Source organism: Canis lupus, chromosome 34, assembly GCF_048164855.1.
Source record: "Canis lupus baileyi chromosome 34, mCanLup2.hap1, whole genome shotgun sequence".
Lineage (NCBI taxonomy): Eukaryota > Metazoa > Chordata > Mammalia > Carnivora > Canidae > Canis > Canis lupus.
The window spans coordinates 11,810,430-11,828,797 of NC_132871.1; the positions used below are offsets into that span (position 1 = coordinate 11,810,430).

The following is an 18,368-nucleotide window of genomic DNA, read 5'->3' on the forward strand; positions in this document are numbered from 1 at the left end:
ACAAAGTGCCTGAGCTTTTACAAAAGTACATATGCTTGTTGTATTTCTTTATTTAATTTTGGGTTCATAGATGAAATTTGAATACTCAAAGTTAATGTAAGTCCAGGTGAGTAGAGGTGTTTGTAAATTAAGCATTTTTAACCATTTTATTAATTCATATTATTTCTAACTTTTTTTAAAGAGTTTATTTATTTGAGTGAGAGAGAGAGACTGCACATAAGCAGGGAGAGGGGCAGAGGGAGAAACAGGCTCCCCACTAAGCAGGGAGCCTGATGCGGTGCTTCATCTTAGGACTCCCAGATCATGACCTGAGCCAAAGGCAGATGCTTAACCAACTGAGCCACCTAGGTGCCCCCCCCCTTTTTTTTTTGGTGCCCCTTAATTCTAACTCTTGAGTATTGGTAATTGTCATTAATTTCTGCATCTTTAATATTTAGGGGTAACCAAAAGGAATCAAAGGAAATCTCTTAATTTGGAACTTTTATACAGAATATACCAGATTAATATGCATCCAAAACAAAGGCTGAAATGCTCATCTTTTAGTAAGGACTAGGACAGGGGTGCCTGGGTGGCTTAGTTAGTTAGGTATCCACCTCTTGGTCTCAGCTTGGGTTGTGATCCTCAAGGTCATGGGATCGAGCCCCATGCTGGGTTCCACACTCAGTGCCAGAATCCTTGGGATTCTCTCCCCTTCTCTCTCCCTCTTCCTCTGCTCCTCTCCTCACTTGTGTGCGCTCTCTCTCTCTCTCTCTCTCTCTCAAATAAATGAATAAATAAAATTTTTTTTAAAAAGTAAAAGACTAGGACAAATCACCATTTATCAGGTTTAAATTTAGATGTGTACAAATTACCTAGATCAAGGGCAACTAAGCCATTTCAATAATACATCTCCTTTCATTGGTTCCATGTCCGAGACAGTAAGTACTTTGATTCATTTTAGGTATCCATGATTATTTGGTTATTGTGATTTCCCCTGTGGAGCTTTTCATAGTTTCTGGAAAACTAGAAACTTGCTTAATTGAGTTTCTAGTATAAATTTTTCATTTTCAGGTACATAGAGTCAGTGAAAATTCATTCTGACTTCCTTGATGTTTCTAATTTTTCAAATAATCAAAAGAGCATGCAACATAAGTAAAAAAGTATCTTCTACAGGTAACCTGTAATACATAAGCAGTCCCAAGGCAAATGGTAATGTAAAAAACTTTGAAGTATGTTATCCATTCGTGTTGTTACCTCATTTAAATTTTTATAGAAGTTTTTTGTACAAATGCTAAAATATGAAAACTGATGTGTACTGAACAAACCTATTTAAACAGTATATTTTGTTTATTCCTTGATATTCTGTTAAAGATATCCGATGTTCTTAATTTTCACTTGTTATAAACAGTAAGAAATGTTTAGTCTGATGCTGTTAAGGTACATAAGTTGTTTCTTCTCTAGAGTGAAGTCACCCTGCTGAGAAATGAAGTGGCACAGCTGAAACAGCTTCTTCTGGCTCATAAAGATTGCCCTGTAACCGCCATGCAGAAGAAATCTGGCTATCATAGTGAGTAATGTTCCATTACCTATAGCCTTAGGCTGCATGAGTGAAATACTGCCAGAGCGAACAAGCTACCATTTAAAAAACAGACTGGGGTATAATATTTAATATTAAGTATTAGAACTTCTGCAAGATTATTATGGAATGGGTAATATACTTTTTAGAATCTAGAGAGTTTTTGAGTTTTCCTATTTCTAGCTTTTTTTCTGAGGATTATTATACATCAACAAAACAGGTTAATAATTTAAAATAAACTGTTAAGTACTGATGGTATTTTATCTTCCAGAGTAACATTTTGTCTTAGAGTGAAACACTACTTCTGTTCCAGCCTCCATTCAGTAATGTTTTTAAAAATTAACTATCTTCATTTAATAATACATAGTACCCAGTTCCAGTATCAGATCCTTTTGTTCTTTCTTAAGTCTCAGCATTGTGCCATTTTTATTGTGAATCTTTATATTGAGTCCTTTAGTCATAAAAATGCTGAAATAGAACACTATTTAAATTATCTGCTTTTTAATTTTCTCTTACATGTTTTCCCCAAAATGAGATTCTTCTGTTTTCAGCATTTTAGAGGTTAATTGTGCTTTTTCCATCTTGTAATGTCCTTCTTTTTTGTTAAGATGCACAATATTGGAGCCAGCTGTTACTCTTGAATAAATGGCCAATTTTGTCCATCGTACACAAATTTGTAACAAATAACAGAGCTGGGATGCATTAGGCAACATTCATAATATATAACCCACAGCTTTCGTTTTTATGATTTAGTGATATTTCAGGATATTTGTAAATGTGAAGATTGTTTCAACCATATGTATCCACTTCATTTTAATTTGCCAGTGTCAGTAATTCAAAAGAAAGAAACATTTTGTATTGGATGCAAACAGTTCCTCAGGTGCTCACGATAAAACTTAATGGCCACCATCTTTACTTGTAGTCATTGTAAGCAGTTTCATCAAAATGGGCAATATTTTTTAATTTAAAAGATTCAGTAGATTTAGCAACTCTCTATTGCCATATATATTTAGAACATTGATTTTTGTCAGTTTTGAGCAAATAAATCTCAGTCCTTTGATATCTAGTCATTTTCACGGGATAGTGAAACACATTGTGAAGTAAATTGGACCCATATAGAAATATGTTTGAGGTTTGTATTAACAATGATTGCTGTGGGGATGAGGCCATTATGGCTCCCATCTGATTTAACAACATAATTTCCTATAGAAGCTACTGAGTTCAGCATTATGCATATATGATTTTCTTAACAAGAGAGCTCTCTTGAATGTTGATAGTTCAAAAAGAAATATACAAATGAATCTATAAAATTAGAAGGAAAATGAATTCTTCAGTTACATCCAACTAAAATTTTATCTCATCTGCAGTTGTTTTTTTTTTAATTTTGTTTTCATCTGCAGTTTTTTAATCTTAGATAATCTCTTAGATAATCTCAACAGTTTTATCTCTGTAATCAAGGCAGCATATGCTCAGGAAAGGCAAGCCAATTTTTCATTTTAAGTAATAATTTATAAAGATATTTTTAAGGTCTAGATGTATGGATTTATGTGCCATACATACCCTTAGAATACACTGAAAGTCTAGATTAATAAATTTTTAGGGAATATATATTATGGCTAGATTGTATGGGCTATAAGAAATGATAAGATATTTGTGATGTTTGAAGTTATTCCTACATTTTTTCTGTCTAGTCATCTAGACAAACTGACTACAGTAAAAGTGTAGTTTTAGCATAAAATTAGTTCCTTCAGCTCTTGGGGAGATAATTGGGTTTTGTAGAGATTTTAAAGTAATTTCTCAAGTTTGAAGTCTTAGAAGAAAAATAGGACTTCTCTGTTTAGTGGTCAAGGTAGATAAAGTGAATATTTAAATCTTGGAGAAAATGTGGGGAGATTCACAAATATCTAACACTATTCATATTGTAGCACACAGGTGTTGCTAATGGTGTTGAATTGTTATAGTACTTTTAAAGCATTTGTGGAATTGAGGTTTTATAAAAATTAAGGAATATTACAAAATCCTTCAGGTAAAGGTGACAGTATAAAAGCATACACATAGGGTCTCAGTTCTAATACTCAAAGTCCCTATCTTATAGGATGAAAGGGGAAAACCATGACAGTTGGTCACCTTAACAATCAGATATAGTATAAAATGTGAATGAAAATAGGAATAAATTTTTAATGTTTGGATTCTATGAAGAATAAGCACAAGAGTGATCTTATTACTACCATTAATTCATATTTTGTAGATCTCTGGGCATTATTAAAATGGTTTTATACTTGTTTCCATAAGTAGGAAGCAAAGCTTCTTGGGCCTAAATGTAATTGAGAATTTATATTTTCATTAATGAAAATATGTATGAACATTAGGTAGAAAACTTCATAGAGTGAATTGTCAAACAGTTGGGGGTTTTGTAGCTTTAAGTAGGGCTGAAAATGGCTCTTAAAGTGCAGTAAGATCTGGTATCTTTTTAGTGCTTATTATTAAACTAGTGATTTTTCTCTCCTCACCTCTAGAAGTAGACAAAGGTGCAGGTATATCACATTATAAAGATATTTTGTATACTGATGCTTTGTACAACCTAAAGATTTGCTTTACCTAATTCTTAAAATCTGGAGGTAAGCACTTATCATTACAATTTACTGTTTCATTTTGAGTCCTTGTCTCCACTGTGTATTTATATTTACTTATACCTTTTGTCACAGATCAGCCTCTTTATTTTTGAAACCTGGTGTATCCCCTAGAACTTAACATTGAGAGAAAGGTCAGTTTGTTTCCTGTTGAAGAAGAGTGGTGAAATAAAGAGAACTTTTTTTTTTTTTTTTTAGTATTCTTTTCAGTCATTGCCAGGGTTTGGGTTTCTTTGAACACATAACTATTGTATTGGCTGTTTAACTGAAATATAAATATTTTAGAACCTTTGTTGTTGTTTCATCAGAAAAGTATCCTTTCTACTTTGTATAATTTTAAAAGGATTATTGTGATTTTTTTTATTGTATCTTGAAGTCAAGCTTTTATGTTGAGGTGTGATTTTGCATTTATAGCAGATTTATAGAGAAGATGGGATTCTAATTAATACATTTTAAAAACTGCTTTCCCAAAAATACGTCGATTTGAGGCAAACTTGTCAAAATTCTGTAAGTACTGTATTTCAGAAAACTCTCAAAATGAGGAATTTTATTTGAACTAAAGTTAAGCTGGCCAGGTTCTTCCCCCTTTGCCTTCTGCATTACAGATCATGGGATAAGTCCTGTTGCATAGGATCCACAGTCTTTTTAATGCTTAACTTTTAGAATGGGCACCTGTGCAGTAAGCAGGCCAGTATGCATTGCGAGATTTGGTAGAAAGCCTGCTTGTGACTTTAAAGCACTAAATAAGCATTTTAATGCCAAGTGAAAAGTACAAAGGAATACATCCAGTATGGTACAGTTTTCAGGATGTTCAAAGACAAAGCCAAATGCTATTGTGTAGGAACACACACCCATTTGATAAAGCTTCAAACCAAAACTAAGCGAGTGGTTAACTATCAGAATGGTGATTACTTTTGATGAGAGGATTCTCTAGGAAGCATTTACTGGCAGTGTTCTCTTAAGTTTGGCACTGGGTTTATAGTTACTGGTTCGAGTTACCATTGTATCTCATGAGTTACATACACTATAACTACTTGGGTGTTGTACATATCAAATTTTTCACTAAATGAAATAACTGGATTCTATCCTGTTAAAATGAGAAAGGTGTAGGAAATTCATTGTTCAAGCCTAAAAGTTGGTAGCTTTTTATAAATACTTAAGCCCTTTTCTGAATATCTTTTCCATTGCAGTGTCTAGAGTTTTATATAGTTTTTTATTTGAACCTCAATTAATTCATGCAGCTATAACAGCTGGTGGCATTTAGATTCTAAATATTGCTTATTCTCATGTGGATGCATCATTAGAATCAGGTGTTGTAAACACCCATTGCTACAGTAGATGGAGAGTCAGCCAGAATAAATATAGTTCTGGAGATGCAGAGGGAATAATTTGAAAATGTAATTTGTATGTAAGAATTTATTTTGTTTATGCATGTGGTTATAATTTTTTTATCTTTCAATAAGAATAGCATGTATGCAAACACACTGGTTTTGTTAGATGTGTTACTTTATAAGTGTTTGATTATATCTGTAAGAGGCTGTCTCTTGAATTCGTACCTGATTTTCTTAACACTATTTAGCAAATACTTCAGCTCTGTTCAGTGAAGCACTGGGCATACAGATGCTCCGTGTGTCTGGTTGTACCTTCATCTGACCTGTTGCGGTGAAATTGCCTCCTTCCTTCCTTGCAGCCACCTTTCATTTATTTAGTTCCAGTCATTCCACTTTAACTCAATAACCAATTTTTGCAAAAGCCTAACTTTTCACTCTGTATATTGACAAACTGTTGACACATTCCTAGAGATGTTTTTAAGAAACAGTAACTTTTCTTTTTTCCACTCAGCCGCAGATAAAGATGATAGTTCAGAAGACCTGTCAGTGCCAAGTAGTCCACATACAGAAGCTATACAGCATAGTTCTGTCAGCACATCCAATGGAGTCAGTTCAACCTCCAAGGCCGAAGCTGTGGCCACCTCAGTCCTCACGCAGATGGCGGACCAGAGTACAGAGCCTGCGCTTTCGCAGATTGTTATGGCTCCTGCCTCCCAGTCACAGCCCTCAGGAAGTTGATTAGAAACCTGCAGTGCAGCAGTTTTAGATACTCATTAGTGACTTCAAAGGGAAATCAAGGAAAGACCAGTTTCCATTTATGCGAAATCTGTGGTTGTAAATTTTTTTTTTTTTTTTTTTTACTTGAAATTAAATTTGGCTCTAAAGTTGGTGTAGCAGCAGTTGATGATAGACTGAACAACAGTTTTTAGTCTCTGGAAAAAGACTGATTTTGCTTTTTTTATAAATATTGTTAGATTTATTAATTTTCTGTGCTCAATGTGTAAATTGTATTATAATTCATTGTGGTTTATTTCACTTTTAATTTGGTGGTGTTTTAATAAATGGGGGTGTTACTGAATCTCTTCCCACTTCCATTTCTTTTGACCACCTCTTAATCCTCAGCTGTGATGGTAGTATTGTTTATCATTTATACCAAAGTTCTGCATAGTCCCTATTGACTTTGTAATAATAACAAGGTCATAAAGCACTAGCAAGAGAAAGATAGAGATTTGCTTTTAATCTTTTTGCCTTTTATTTTGCACATTATGCAAAAGGAATAACATTAGCGAACACTTTTTTAAGTGAGTGAAACATGGTGAGAGACATACGGTGCTTTTATGCACACTCTGAAACTAAATCAAGATCATTAATCGTGCATTTTCTTTTAAGATTTTAAGTAGACATGAATTTTGGAATCCTTTATCATTTCAAAATGACTATTTTTCAAGTCTTAAATTCAGTATTTTAGACCGTATGTTTTGAGGCTAATAAAATACGAAATTACATAATCTATGATACAGGGTTATCCAATATAATAATTTTTTGAAATTAGGTTTGGTTTTGGTTTTCTTTTTTTTGCAGATTTCAGGTTACAAACTGAGAAGTTTATGCATAATCAAGTATGGTATGGTTGCCAGAAAAAGCCTAAAAATTACTTAGAAAATTTAAGACTGTTTACCCCCCATTGTCTTGTACTTGCAAGCTAACTTGTACTTATTCTTGTGAAAGCACTGTCATCTTTTAGTAGCAAATTTTGATAACGTTTCTCGTGGGAAAAAAATCAGTATCTATCTTTAGAACAATGTAATTATAATGTGAGAAGCAAGAGTGAATGAGAGAGAGAGTATGAATGTGTGTGTGTGTATGTTTCTTTCAATAGTTTATGCCAGCAGTCTTTGCTTGAATGTTTAACGATGCCTTCAGTGTGATGCTGGCCAATAGATGATTGCAATTTAAAATGTCATTACTGTGCAGGCTTGGATAACTAACATTCCATGATGTAGTTTGTTTCTGATGAGATGATTGTAGGTACACTTTCCTCATTATCCAATCATCTGTGGGATACTGAGTTTTCTAATGTGCCATTATCTATTTTTATTCTGCAGTTATGTTCAAAATACAGTACAATATTTTAAAATAGACTAAATTGTTAAAAATAAAGTAGTAGATGTGTGTAAGAAAACTTTGTAAAATAGTTGAGTCCTACCCAGTAGCAACTTCTGGCATTCAAGCAGGATTCCATTATGTAAATATCTGTAATGCATTTATAATAAGTTGTGTAGTTTGTTCTGCATCTATACTACACTATTTACGAACGTCTCAGTGCCATCTCCTAATGAGACTGACATTTAAAAAACCTATATCGAATATCCTTGATAATTCAAGGAAATATCCCACCTGCCTAAGTTCCAAACTGGGAAACATTCAAATTATACAAATGACATTTCAGGACTTTTAAGTATGAAGATAATAGGATTTTTATTGTTTGGCTTATTAAAAGTGAGCGTTTTTAGTTGATAATTCTACTTCTAAATTTTTTTTATTTTTAACTGATTTTATAATTTTAAAGTAATGAATTTCTAATCGTGATTTTGCCATAGTTATGCTAAGGAGTTGATCTCAAAGGCACAAAATATAAATTCTGCAAGAAGGCTATTTTTTATTGTAGTTTGAATGGGTTAGGAAAAGCCTCAATTTTTCACTCTCCTAAGTCCTTCAGTACATTTTTCTTTCATTTTATTATTTATGCAAGTTAAAGTTTTTTGGTAACAGGAATTCTTGCAACTGTAAAATAAAACTACATAGGTGTAAGAAGTCATGTAAACGGTTAATGAACTTTTATCAAGGTTAGCAAAACTTTCATTGTAAATCAGTCTGTACTCAGCAAATAAAAATCATTATTAGTTGTATAAACACAAATTCCATTTCGACTTTCAGGATGTCACACTACTTCTGTACCTAGCATTTTGAGTCCTTATATTTGCAATGTTACACAAACTGTACTACTTTCTTTTATGTGCAGTTTGCATGAGTAAACCATCAGAGAATAAATTCTATCTTTAAATTATGTTCATAATTTGCTTGTCCTTACCTATCTTTCATAAAGTAACATCACCTGATAATGACACGGGTTTTTTTTTCCTTCAGGACATTTATTACCTGAGAAGAACCAGGTAGTCTCTTTCTGTGATAAAATTCATTCCTTCTCAAAAATTTTTCAACCGCAAGGTGCTCAGGCCTTGTTCTTCTCTGCATTCATTCCTTAAACCCCATTCATATACAGTGAACCTTTAATGATCCCCAGCCTGGAACATTCCCTCAACTACAGCCACACACAGATCCACCAGCCTTTGGCATCTCTTGGCAACTGGCTAACAAAAGATCTTAAATATAACATGTCCAACTTGTATGTCAAATGCAGTTCAGTGTAACATGTCCAGCACTGATTCTTCATCATCCCCCACCTTCTCTTCAAGTACGCTTCTCCAGCCGTCTTTCATAAGGCAGCACAGATGACAGCTCCATTCTTCCAGTTGCTTAAGCCAGGACAACTCTGTTGTCATCCTTGATTCCTCTTTTCTTGCATATCCTACCTCCAGGCTATCAGGACATGCTATTGGCTTCACCTTCAGAACAATCCATAATTCAACCACTTCTCACCCTGCACAGTGCTATCATCTTGATCCGTGCACTCATTATTCCTCACACATGTTACTGTATTTGCCTTGTAATTGTCTCCTTGCTTCCACCCTTCCTACTGCAGCCCATCCTCAGTACAACAGCTACAAAAACACAACATTTGTGCTCTCCAAATATGACTCAACTTTTAGCATGTCTCTACTCCAAGTCCTGGAGCCCACTCCTCATTGTACTCAGAGCCTGGAGTCCTTAAAGTGGCACAACATGATTTGCTCACCGACCCCCATGCTGTTATATCTCTGAACTCTTGTACAGCATTGTTTTATTCAGTGAATGAGTGCTAACTTGGTGTGTTGCTCGTTATTCTAGGCACTTGGGATACACCAATAGCCCAAACACAAAAATCCCTGCCTTTGTGGAGAGCTACATTCCAAAGAGGGTGGGTGGGAAGGTGTTGGGGAAACACAATTAACATACCAAGTACATTGTATATTATGTTAGAAGTGGTCAGGGCTAAGTGAAGAAATGGGCTAGAGAGCACATGAAGTGGTATTTCAGTCTTTTTCAGATTGAGCCAATCTGAAAGAAATGCAAAAAAAAAAAAAAATCACATGGCAATTTTTTACTTTAAGGTACACATTCTAACAAATGTACATAATCTGGATTACGTGAGATTAGATTTCATGAAGACAATCTGATGTACTTCTCTAACAAAATTTGGTGAAATTTTAAAAGGTCAAACATTTGCATTGATTTGTTTCAGAGGACAGGAAAGATAATCTTGTCTCTGGTGTATACTTACTGTTAAATGTAGTTTTATTAACTCTGCATCTCAGACTATATAGTGTTTAATGTTTGACATTAAGAATTGTGAGAATGTAACTATGGGAGAACCCTGTTTACTCCTAGGCCTTCATTTATGTAATACACACATGCACAGAAACACAGGGGAAAATGCCTAGAGAACACAGTTATCAAGGCAATTAATTCTGAAAGACATTTAGAAGAAAAATATTTTCAATCTGACATTCCTAGATACCTTGACCATGGGATAATGGTTACTTTTGAAGGAAAGTTATACTATTTTGTGTCTGATGTAGTTATGGAAAATCATTTCTTCTTTAAACTATTAATAAATACAAATTCTCACCTTTTTTTTTAAAGTACAAGTCTTTCCAGTCTAATAATTGACTGAGACATGGGTGTTCATTGAGGCAAAATATTAAGATCTTAGAGAGTTAACATCCTTCTATTGGGAGAAAAGCACACATAAAATTTAGAATAAAGACCTCTCTGGAAAAAAGCATCCTACCATTTAAGTAAATGGTGAGTTGCCAATTATATATATTGCCATAGAAAAAGCACAATCAGTGAAAATGTTTCAAAACTAAAAGATATATTCTAAAATAACAAAGGCCATGTGACACTGGAACCTACAATAAAATATAGTTTTATTGTATTGTAGCAGTCCAAAGCACCAAATCTAAAGTTAATTGTAAAATATCAAATATGTCATGGCACTCTAAATGGGTTTTGTTATTCAGCAGTGGGCCAGTGGGCTGCATCTTTTTTCTCAAACATGAAAATTTTTCCAGTGGCTTTTTGAGAAGGGGAAGTCATTAGTATAACCTGGTCATCGTCACAGTGCTTTCCCTTGCCTCTTTATTTTGTATTAAATTTTACGTTTAAGACCATTCCTTGAGCTATAATTTAACAAAATAGTTGCCATGGTTTTATCATGCATTATCTCAATTATTTGACAAAATATTTGAGTCTAAATCTCATTTTTAACTTGTCACGTCAAAGGTTGGTTTACTCTATTCACTAATCCTAGGTTTTGCTTTCTGTGAAAGTAGACGCAGCACCACCACCCAAAAAAGAATGTTCAAAGAGGACCTTTTAAAATTATGTTTGCTGATTTTTTTAAAAGCATGTAAATTAGAAAGAGATGCGATTTTCTATAGCCTGACACAAAAACTAAGCAATAATTATTTAATGGGGTTTACTTAGCAGAATTTAAGATGATAGAGTTATTTGTTGTAAGTTTCTCCACTGGGAACAAGTGCATTATGTTTATGAGGAAATGAAATTTGTCAATACATTTATGTTCAAAAGTAAACCCTTTCGCGTTACCCATTATTACTGTATTTCATGTTTTTCTACTAGTAATCTTTTAATTTAAACATGTAGCTAAGTTCCTTTGTCCATTTTGATAAATTGTACTTGTTAAAATTGTCATAGGGTCTAACTAACATCAGTGAAAAAATGGGGATAATGTAACTATCCTAGCATTAATTAATTTGGACATTTAAAAAATTAATCCAATAACTATTGACTTTCCCCAACTGCTAAGTTTAAGAAAGTACTTCTTTTACATCTCAATTTATTCAGCTCAGCTAATGGTTTCTGAGGTGACTTCCAGCACCATGAGGCAATCTGCTAATGCATAAACATCCTTGTCAACAGCTTAAGTTAACACATTACAAGCAAAGCTCTTAAAATCTTTTCCATAATATTAAAGGTAGAATAAAACTGGCTGCAGTTCTTTTTTATGGACTAGAGTGTATTTGTGACAAGGTAACATTAGATAACAATTTTGAAAAGATGTTTCCATTATCATTTTCATTAATAAGTGTCCTATTTATCTGTAGAAGCTGTATGAGTGCCTCAAAAATAGCTGTTGTTGAAACTGACATTGTTTTGTAATATAAGAACTTGCATAAAAGACATCTGTGTGCTTGCTGTAATCAGAGGCATATATAAAATCGTATTAATTTAAAAATATTTTACCCTCTCAGAATTCTTCCCCACCCCAATCTTTTACCAGAATTTCTTTTTTAAGATATATTTACTGGGGGCACCTGGGTGGCTCAGTGGTTGAGCATCTGCCGTTGGTTCAGGTCGTAATCCTGGGGTCCTGGGATCCAGTCCCGCATCAGGCTCTCCACAGGGAGCCTGCTTCTCCCTCTGCCTATGTCTCTGCCTCTCTCTGTGTGTCTCTCATGAATAAAATCTTTTTTTAAAAAAAGATTTTATTTGAGAGAGCAAGTGAGTGGGGTGGGGGTGGAGGGTGGCGCAGAGGGAGAGGATCTCAAGCAGACTCCATGCTCAGCACAGAGCCCAGTACAGGGCTAGATCTCATGACCTTCTGTGACCTGTGCTGAAATCAAAGAGTCAGATGCTCAACTGACTGAGCTACCCAGGTGCCCCTTCACTAGAATTTCTAACATAAAAAATTATTTTAGGTTTCTCTTGCTGGTGGAAGTACTTATGAGCATTGATTGGCCCATTAAATGACAGGCCATGGAAGAGAAGAATTTGGCTGTTAAGTACTAGTGAACACCTATTTTGTACTGAGGTGTTGGACTACAGGGACCATAGAAGAAATAAAGACCAGGATCCTACCTTCAAGTAGGATCCATTTGGAAAAACAGCATACTTGTTACACATATGATAGGAAATAATCACAGTGTACAACTTACAAAACAGGTTTTTGTAAGTTCAGAAAAGGAGACCACATTAGATTTGAGCTTCATCTTAAATTATGAATGAGGTTGGGGTTGAAAGAAGAAAGGAATGACAAGAGGTTAGAGAAATATGTTCACACGACAATGGAGAAACCGGAAAAAGATTGGGAATGAGAAATGATACTGCGTAGCTAGAATAGGTCAAGATTATAGAGGCCTTCAAAGTTGACTGGGACATTTCAGAAAAGGGACATGAGAAAAGTGGATTAAGGAACAGATAATAATAGGCTGGCCCACATGAAAATCAGCTACCAAGTTGCAGTAATTCAGGCATGAGTTGTAATAAGGACTAGTGAAGAAGGGCCAATGGGTAGCAAAAGGAATAGGTCTAAGAAATAGTTTGCAAGAAATACCTATAGAATGTATAGATTAAAAGATGATGAAAAGCAAAAAAGGAAGACTCCCATTTTTCAAGCTTAAAAGATGGGAATGGTGGAAGAATAAGTTGGGAAAGGGAGCTAATTTGGGCAGGACAGGAGATTACTATTTTGGAGATTAAATACAAATGTCCAGACTCCACCAAAAAGCTACTAGAAGCAATTAATTCAGTATGGTCACAGGATACAAAATCAACATACAGAAATTATTGCATTTCTATATCCTAATAATGAAGTAGCAGAAAACAATTCCATCTCTAATGCACCAAAAAGAGTAAAGTACTGAGGAATAAACTCAACCAAGGAGGTGAAAGACCTGTACTCTGGAAACTGAAACATCAGTGAAAGTAATTGAAGATGACACAAACAAATGGAAAGATACTTCATGCTTATGGACTGGTTGGACAAGTACTGTTAACATACTGCCCCAAATAATCTACAGATCTAATGCAATCCCTTTCAAAATACCAACAGCATTGTTCACAGAACTAGAACAAATAATACTAAAATTTGTATGGAACACAAAAAAACCCCAAATAGCCAAAGCAGTCTTGAAAAAGAACAAAACTGGAGATAACCACAATCTCAGGTTTCAAGAAATACTATCAGGCTATAGTAATCAAAAACAATATAGTATTGGTACAAAAATAGACACATAGGTAGAGAACCCAGAAATAAACCCACAGTTATTTGGTTAATCTACAACAAAAGAGGCAAGAATATACAAGTGGGGGAGAAAACAGTCTCTTCACCAAATGGTGTTCAGAAAATTGGATAGCTGCATGCAAAAGAATGAAACTGGACCACCTTCTCACACTATATACAAAAATAAACTCAAAATGGATTAAAGCCCTAAATGAGAGGCCTAAAACCATAAAAATCCTAGAAGAGAGCATAGACAGTAATTTCTCTGACATCATCCATAGCAACATTTTTCTAGATAAGTCTAAGTCGAAGGAAACAAAGCAAAAATAAACTGTTGAGACTGCATCAAAATGAAATGCTTCTGCACAGCAAAGGAAACAACCTACTGAATGGGAGAAGATATTCGCAAATGAGATACCTGATAAAAGGATAATACCAAAAATACGTAAAGAACTTCTACAACTCCACACCCAAAAGGCAAATAATCCATTTAAAAAACAGGCAGAAGACGTGAACAGACATTTCTCCAAAGAAGACATCCGGATGGCCAACAGACACCTGAGAAGATGCTCAACATCACTTGTCATCAGGGAAATGCAAATCAAAACCACACTGAGATAGCACCTCACACCTGTCAGAATAAAAAAAATCAAAAACACAAGAATCAAAACAAGTGTTGGCAAAAATGTGGAGGAAAAAGAACCCTTTTGCACTTCTGGTGGGAAGGCAAACTATGGAACACAGTATGGAAGTTCTGTAAAAAGTTGAAGTAGGTTATGATCCAGTAATTCCACTACTGGGTACTTACCTAAAGAATGTGAAAACACTAATTCAAAAAGACATATGCACCCCTATGTTTATTGCAGCATTGTTTACAATAACAAAGTCATGGAAGCAACCCAAGTCATTGATGATACGTGAATAGATGGAGTGAAGTTTGTGTGTGTGTGTGTGTGTGTGTGTGTGTGTAGAATAGAATAGAATATTACTCAGCTGTAAAAAAATGAAATCTTTTGCAACATCCATTTGCAACGACATGGATGGATCTAGAGGGTATAATGCTAAATAAGTCTGTGCGAAAGACAAATACCATATGATTTCACTCGTGGAATTTGAGAAAACAAATCGGCAAAGAAAAAAAACAGACTTAAATATATAGAACTGGTGGTTACCAGAGAGGAGGTGGGGAGTGGGGGGTTGAAATAGGTGAAGGGGATTAAGAGCACACTCTCCGGGATGAGCAATAATATAGAATTGTTGAATCACCATACTGTACAACTGAAACTAATAAAACACTATATTAATTATACTGAATTTTTAAAAATGTAAATATCCAAGGAGCACATAAAAATGTAATAATACCTTCCAGTGAGTATATTGTTGACTAGGGTACCTTCATTTATCTCATTCAATCATTATCCCAACCCTATGATAGTACACGGTTTTACTAAGAAAAAAGAATTGACAGCAAATTTAGAAGTTGATTGTTAAAATCCTGAGACTGAATTAATTATCTTGAATTATTTGAAAGACAAGATGTAATGGGAGACAGGCGGAAGATCAAGTCTTGAATATTACCATATGATTATGAGAGAGAGAACCCAGATAGTATAATAACTCGTTTCTGTGGTGCTCTACAATATATTACATACTTTTATAGATATTAACTTATTATAACCTCTGAATCCTATGAGGATGGCATTATCTCACTTTATTATATATTTTTTAAGATTGATTTATTTTGGAGAAAGAAAGTGTGTAGGGGGGAAGGGCAAAGAGAGTAGAGAGAGAATCCCAAGCAGGTTCCTCACTGAGTGTGAAACCCGACGCGGGGCTCAATCCCACGACCCTGGGATCACAACCAAGAGTTGAATGCTCAACCAGCTGAGCCACCCAGGCGCCCCATCCTCATTTTAAATAAGAAATCAACCTCAAAAGTTGTTATTTAATGTGCCACACAGCCAGTAAGTGGCAGGATCAGTATATACACCCATCTCATGCCAAATAAAAGTGTGTTTTCCACCACAGACACGAGAAGCAAAATTTATTTTTTTTTAATTTATTTTTTATTTGTGTTCAATTTACTAACATACAGAATAACCCCCAGTGCCCGTCACCCATTCACTCCCACCCCCCGCCCTCCTCCCCTTCTACCACCCCTAGTTCGTTTCCCAGAGTTAGCAGTCTTTACGTTCTGTCTCCCTTTCTGATATTTCCCACACATTTCTTCTCCCTTCCCTTATATTCCCTTTCACTATTATTTATATTCCCCAAATGAATGAGAACATATGTTTGTCCTTCTCCGACTGACTTACTTCACTCAGCAGAAGCAAAATTTAAAACAAATGACTTACATGCAACAAAAGTGTCAAAGGTTGTGAAGATGAAAATTGCCACTTAATTTAGCAATGAGAATTTTTTTCTTAACCTATAGGACAGTACAATGGTTTGAGCAAGTGACAATAACTTCATAGGCACTTGGATTTTATCTCCCATCAGGGGATGGCAGAGAAATACTGGGCTTCCTGATTTTTGAAACTACACCCTTATATTAAAGGAATACCTTGGAAGCACAAAGACAAAAGAAAACTTGTTACTGCCTATGTTCCATGGGGGGCCCCAGGTGGCTCAGTCAGTTAAGCGTCTGCCTTCTGCTCAGGTCATGATCTCAAGGTCCTGGGATCAAGCCCCACTGCTCAGCGGGGAGCCTGTTCCTCTCTCCGCCTCTGCCCACTGCTTCCCCTGCTCATGCTTGTTCGCTGTCAAATAAATACAATCTTAAAGTCTCCCCTGAAAAATGGAACACCCCTGCTCTGTGCAGTAGAGTTCCATTTTTTCCATGTGCACCATCCACATGATCTATGAAATCAAGCTGAAAAATTAACAGGATAATTTTGGGGACAAATGCAAGATTTCTACAAGTGAACATTCCTGCAATCCAGGTCATACTCAAGTGTCGCATCAGGAAAAAATTGCCTGACTAAAAACGAGTATATGTTGGAACAAACGAACAAAACTGCCACAAAATAGGATTAGCAAACAACAGGAGGATTAGAGCACCAAGAACTTGAACTAATAAAACAATAATCTGAAAGAAAATACAAACACGTTAAAATGACTAAGGAATAAAAACTCAAAACTGTAAGAAAATGAGACACTATGAAATATGAACAGGGAGATTTGAAAAATAATCACTAGAACGTTTACCAGTGAAAAATATACATATTGAAATTAAAAGGTAAGTATGCTAAGTGTAGACTAGAAGCAGGGAATAGTAAACTCAAATTAGACCTGAAGAAATCATACAATGTGTGAAGAGATAAGGAAATAGAAGAGAGAAGTTGTGAGTCACAGTAGATTAAGAAGCTCCTATGTGTGTCTAATAGGGATTCTAGAAAAAAGAACTAAAAGAATGGGAGAAATTATATTCAAAGAGATCATGACTGGAGATTATCTATAATAAAGATGTGAATCCTCAAATTCAAGAAACAGTTTCCATAAATCTAAATCTCTACCTGGACAAACCACATTAATACTTTAGAACACCAAAGACAAAGAGACAATCTTAAAAGCAGAGCAACAGAGGAACAAGAACAAAAAAAAATGACAATGGATTTGTAACGGATGTCAGAAGAAAAAGGGAATAATATCTTTAAAGTGCTGAAGAATCCTTGCTAAATGTTAACACAGGAGTATTTTCTCTACTTGATGGTGTTTCTGAAGCCCCCCCAACCCAAAAAAGTTCATTTTAAAAATTGAAAAACACTGAGAGATGAACAACAGCCCAGAATTCTATTATTTAACTGTTATTTAAGAGTGCAAGATCTTGAAAACCCAAGCTGTCAAAGCCTGAGGGTTCCTGCTAAAATAGGACCATAGAGTGCATAGCTGGAATTTCATAAACTTAAATAGGAAGAGAAGAAAGGTTGAAAATGAACTAACAATCTAAAGTTATGAAAACAATAACAAAGAACACTAAAAAAATGATAAAGGAAAATGCCAGTGGAAATGGATTTTTTTTTTTTAAATGAGAGTAGTTACAACGCTCAAAGTTGGCTTTTGAAGAAGGAATGGAGGAAAAGACAAACCCCTGGGGAAGAAATATTTTAAAAATCGAAAGAAAGGGTTATGGTTAGTGTGCTTTTCCTTATATAAGATTCTACTTCAGTAAACTTTTTAAATTGTAACAAAAAAATAACAATGTTGAGAAGGGATTAAATTTAGCAGAGACATAAAATAGTAGAATAACAACTCCATAACAATAACCTAAAAACCTGATAAAGAGATAATTTTTCAGAAAATGTAATTCAAAAATTCAAAACTAGTTGGAGATTAAACAACATGCCACTGAACAACCAGTTGGCCAAAGAAGAAATCAAAAGAGAAACATTTTGAGACAAACTAAAATGGAAAATACAATGCAGCAAAACATGGGACACAGCAAAAGCAGTCCTAAGAGAGAAGTTAATTCTGATAAATGCTTGCATCAACAAACAAGAAAAGTCTCGAATAAACAATGTAACTTTACACCTCAAGGAACTAGAAAAAGAACAAAGGAAAGCCACATTTAGTAGAAGGAACTAAATAACAAAGATCAGAATGGAAATAAATGGGGGCCCCTGGGTGGCTCAGTTGGTTAAATGTCTGCCTTTGGCTCAGGTCAT

The 18,368-nt window shown here is 34.8% G+C and overlaps 1 protein-coding gene across 18 annotated transcripts in view; it reads left to right on the forward strand.

The window, feature by feature from the left end:
* Positions 1-8,583, forward strand: part of ATF2 (activating transcription factor 2) — an 85,260-nt gene extending 76,677 nt beyond the window's left edge. For 17 of the 18 annotated variants that reach the window (XM_072810993.1, XM_072810992.1, XM_072810994.1 and 14 more), the window contains 2 exons: positions 1,441-1,546; positions 6,028-8,583. In XM_072810993.1, the coding sequence (XP_072667094.1) occupies positions 1,441-1,546; positions 6,028-6,254 (333 nt within the window). In that variant the 3' untranslated portion in view covers positions 6,255-8,583. Of the gene's footprint in view, positions 1-1,440; positions 1,555-6,027 lie in introns of those variants that run through there. The other variant, XM_072811002.1, reaches the window with a different exon arrangement.
* The last annotated feature ends 9,785 nt before the right edge of the window (positions 8,584-18,368 follow it).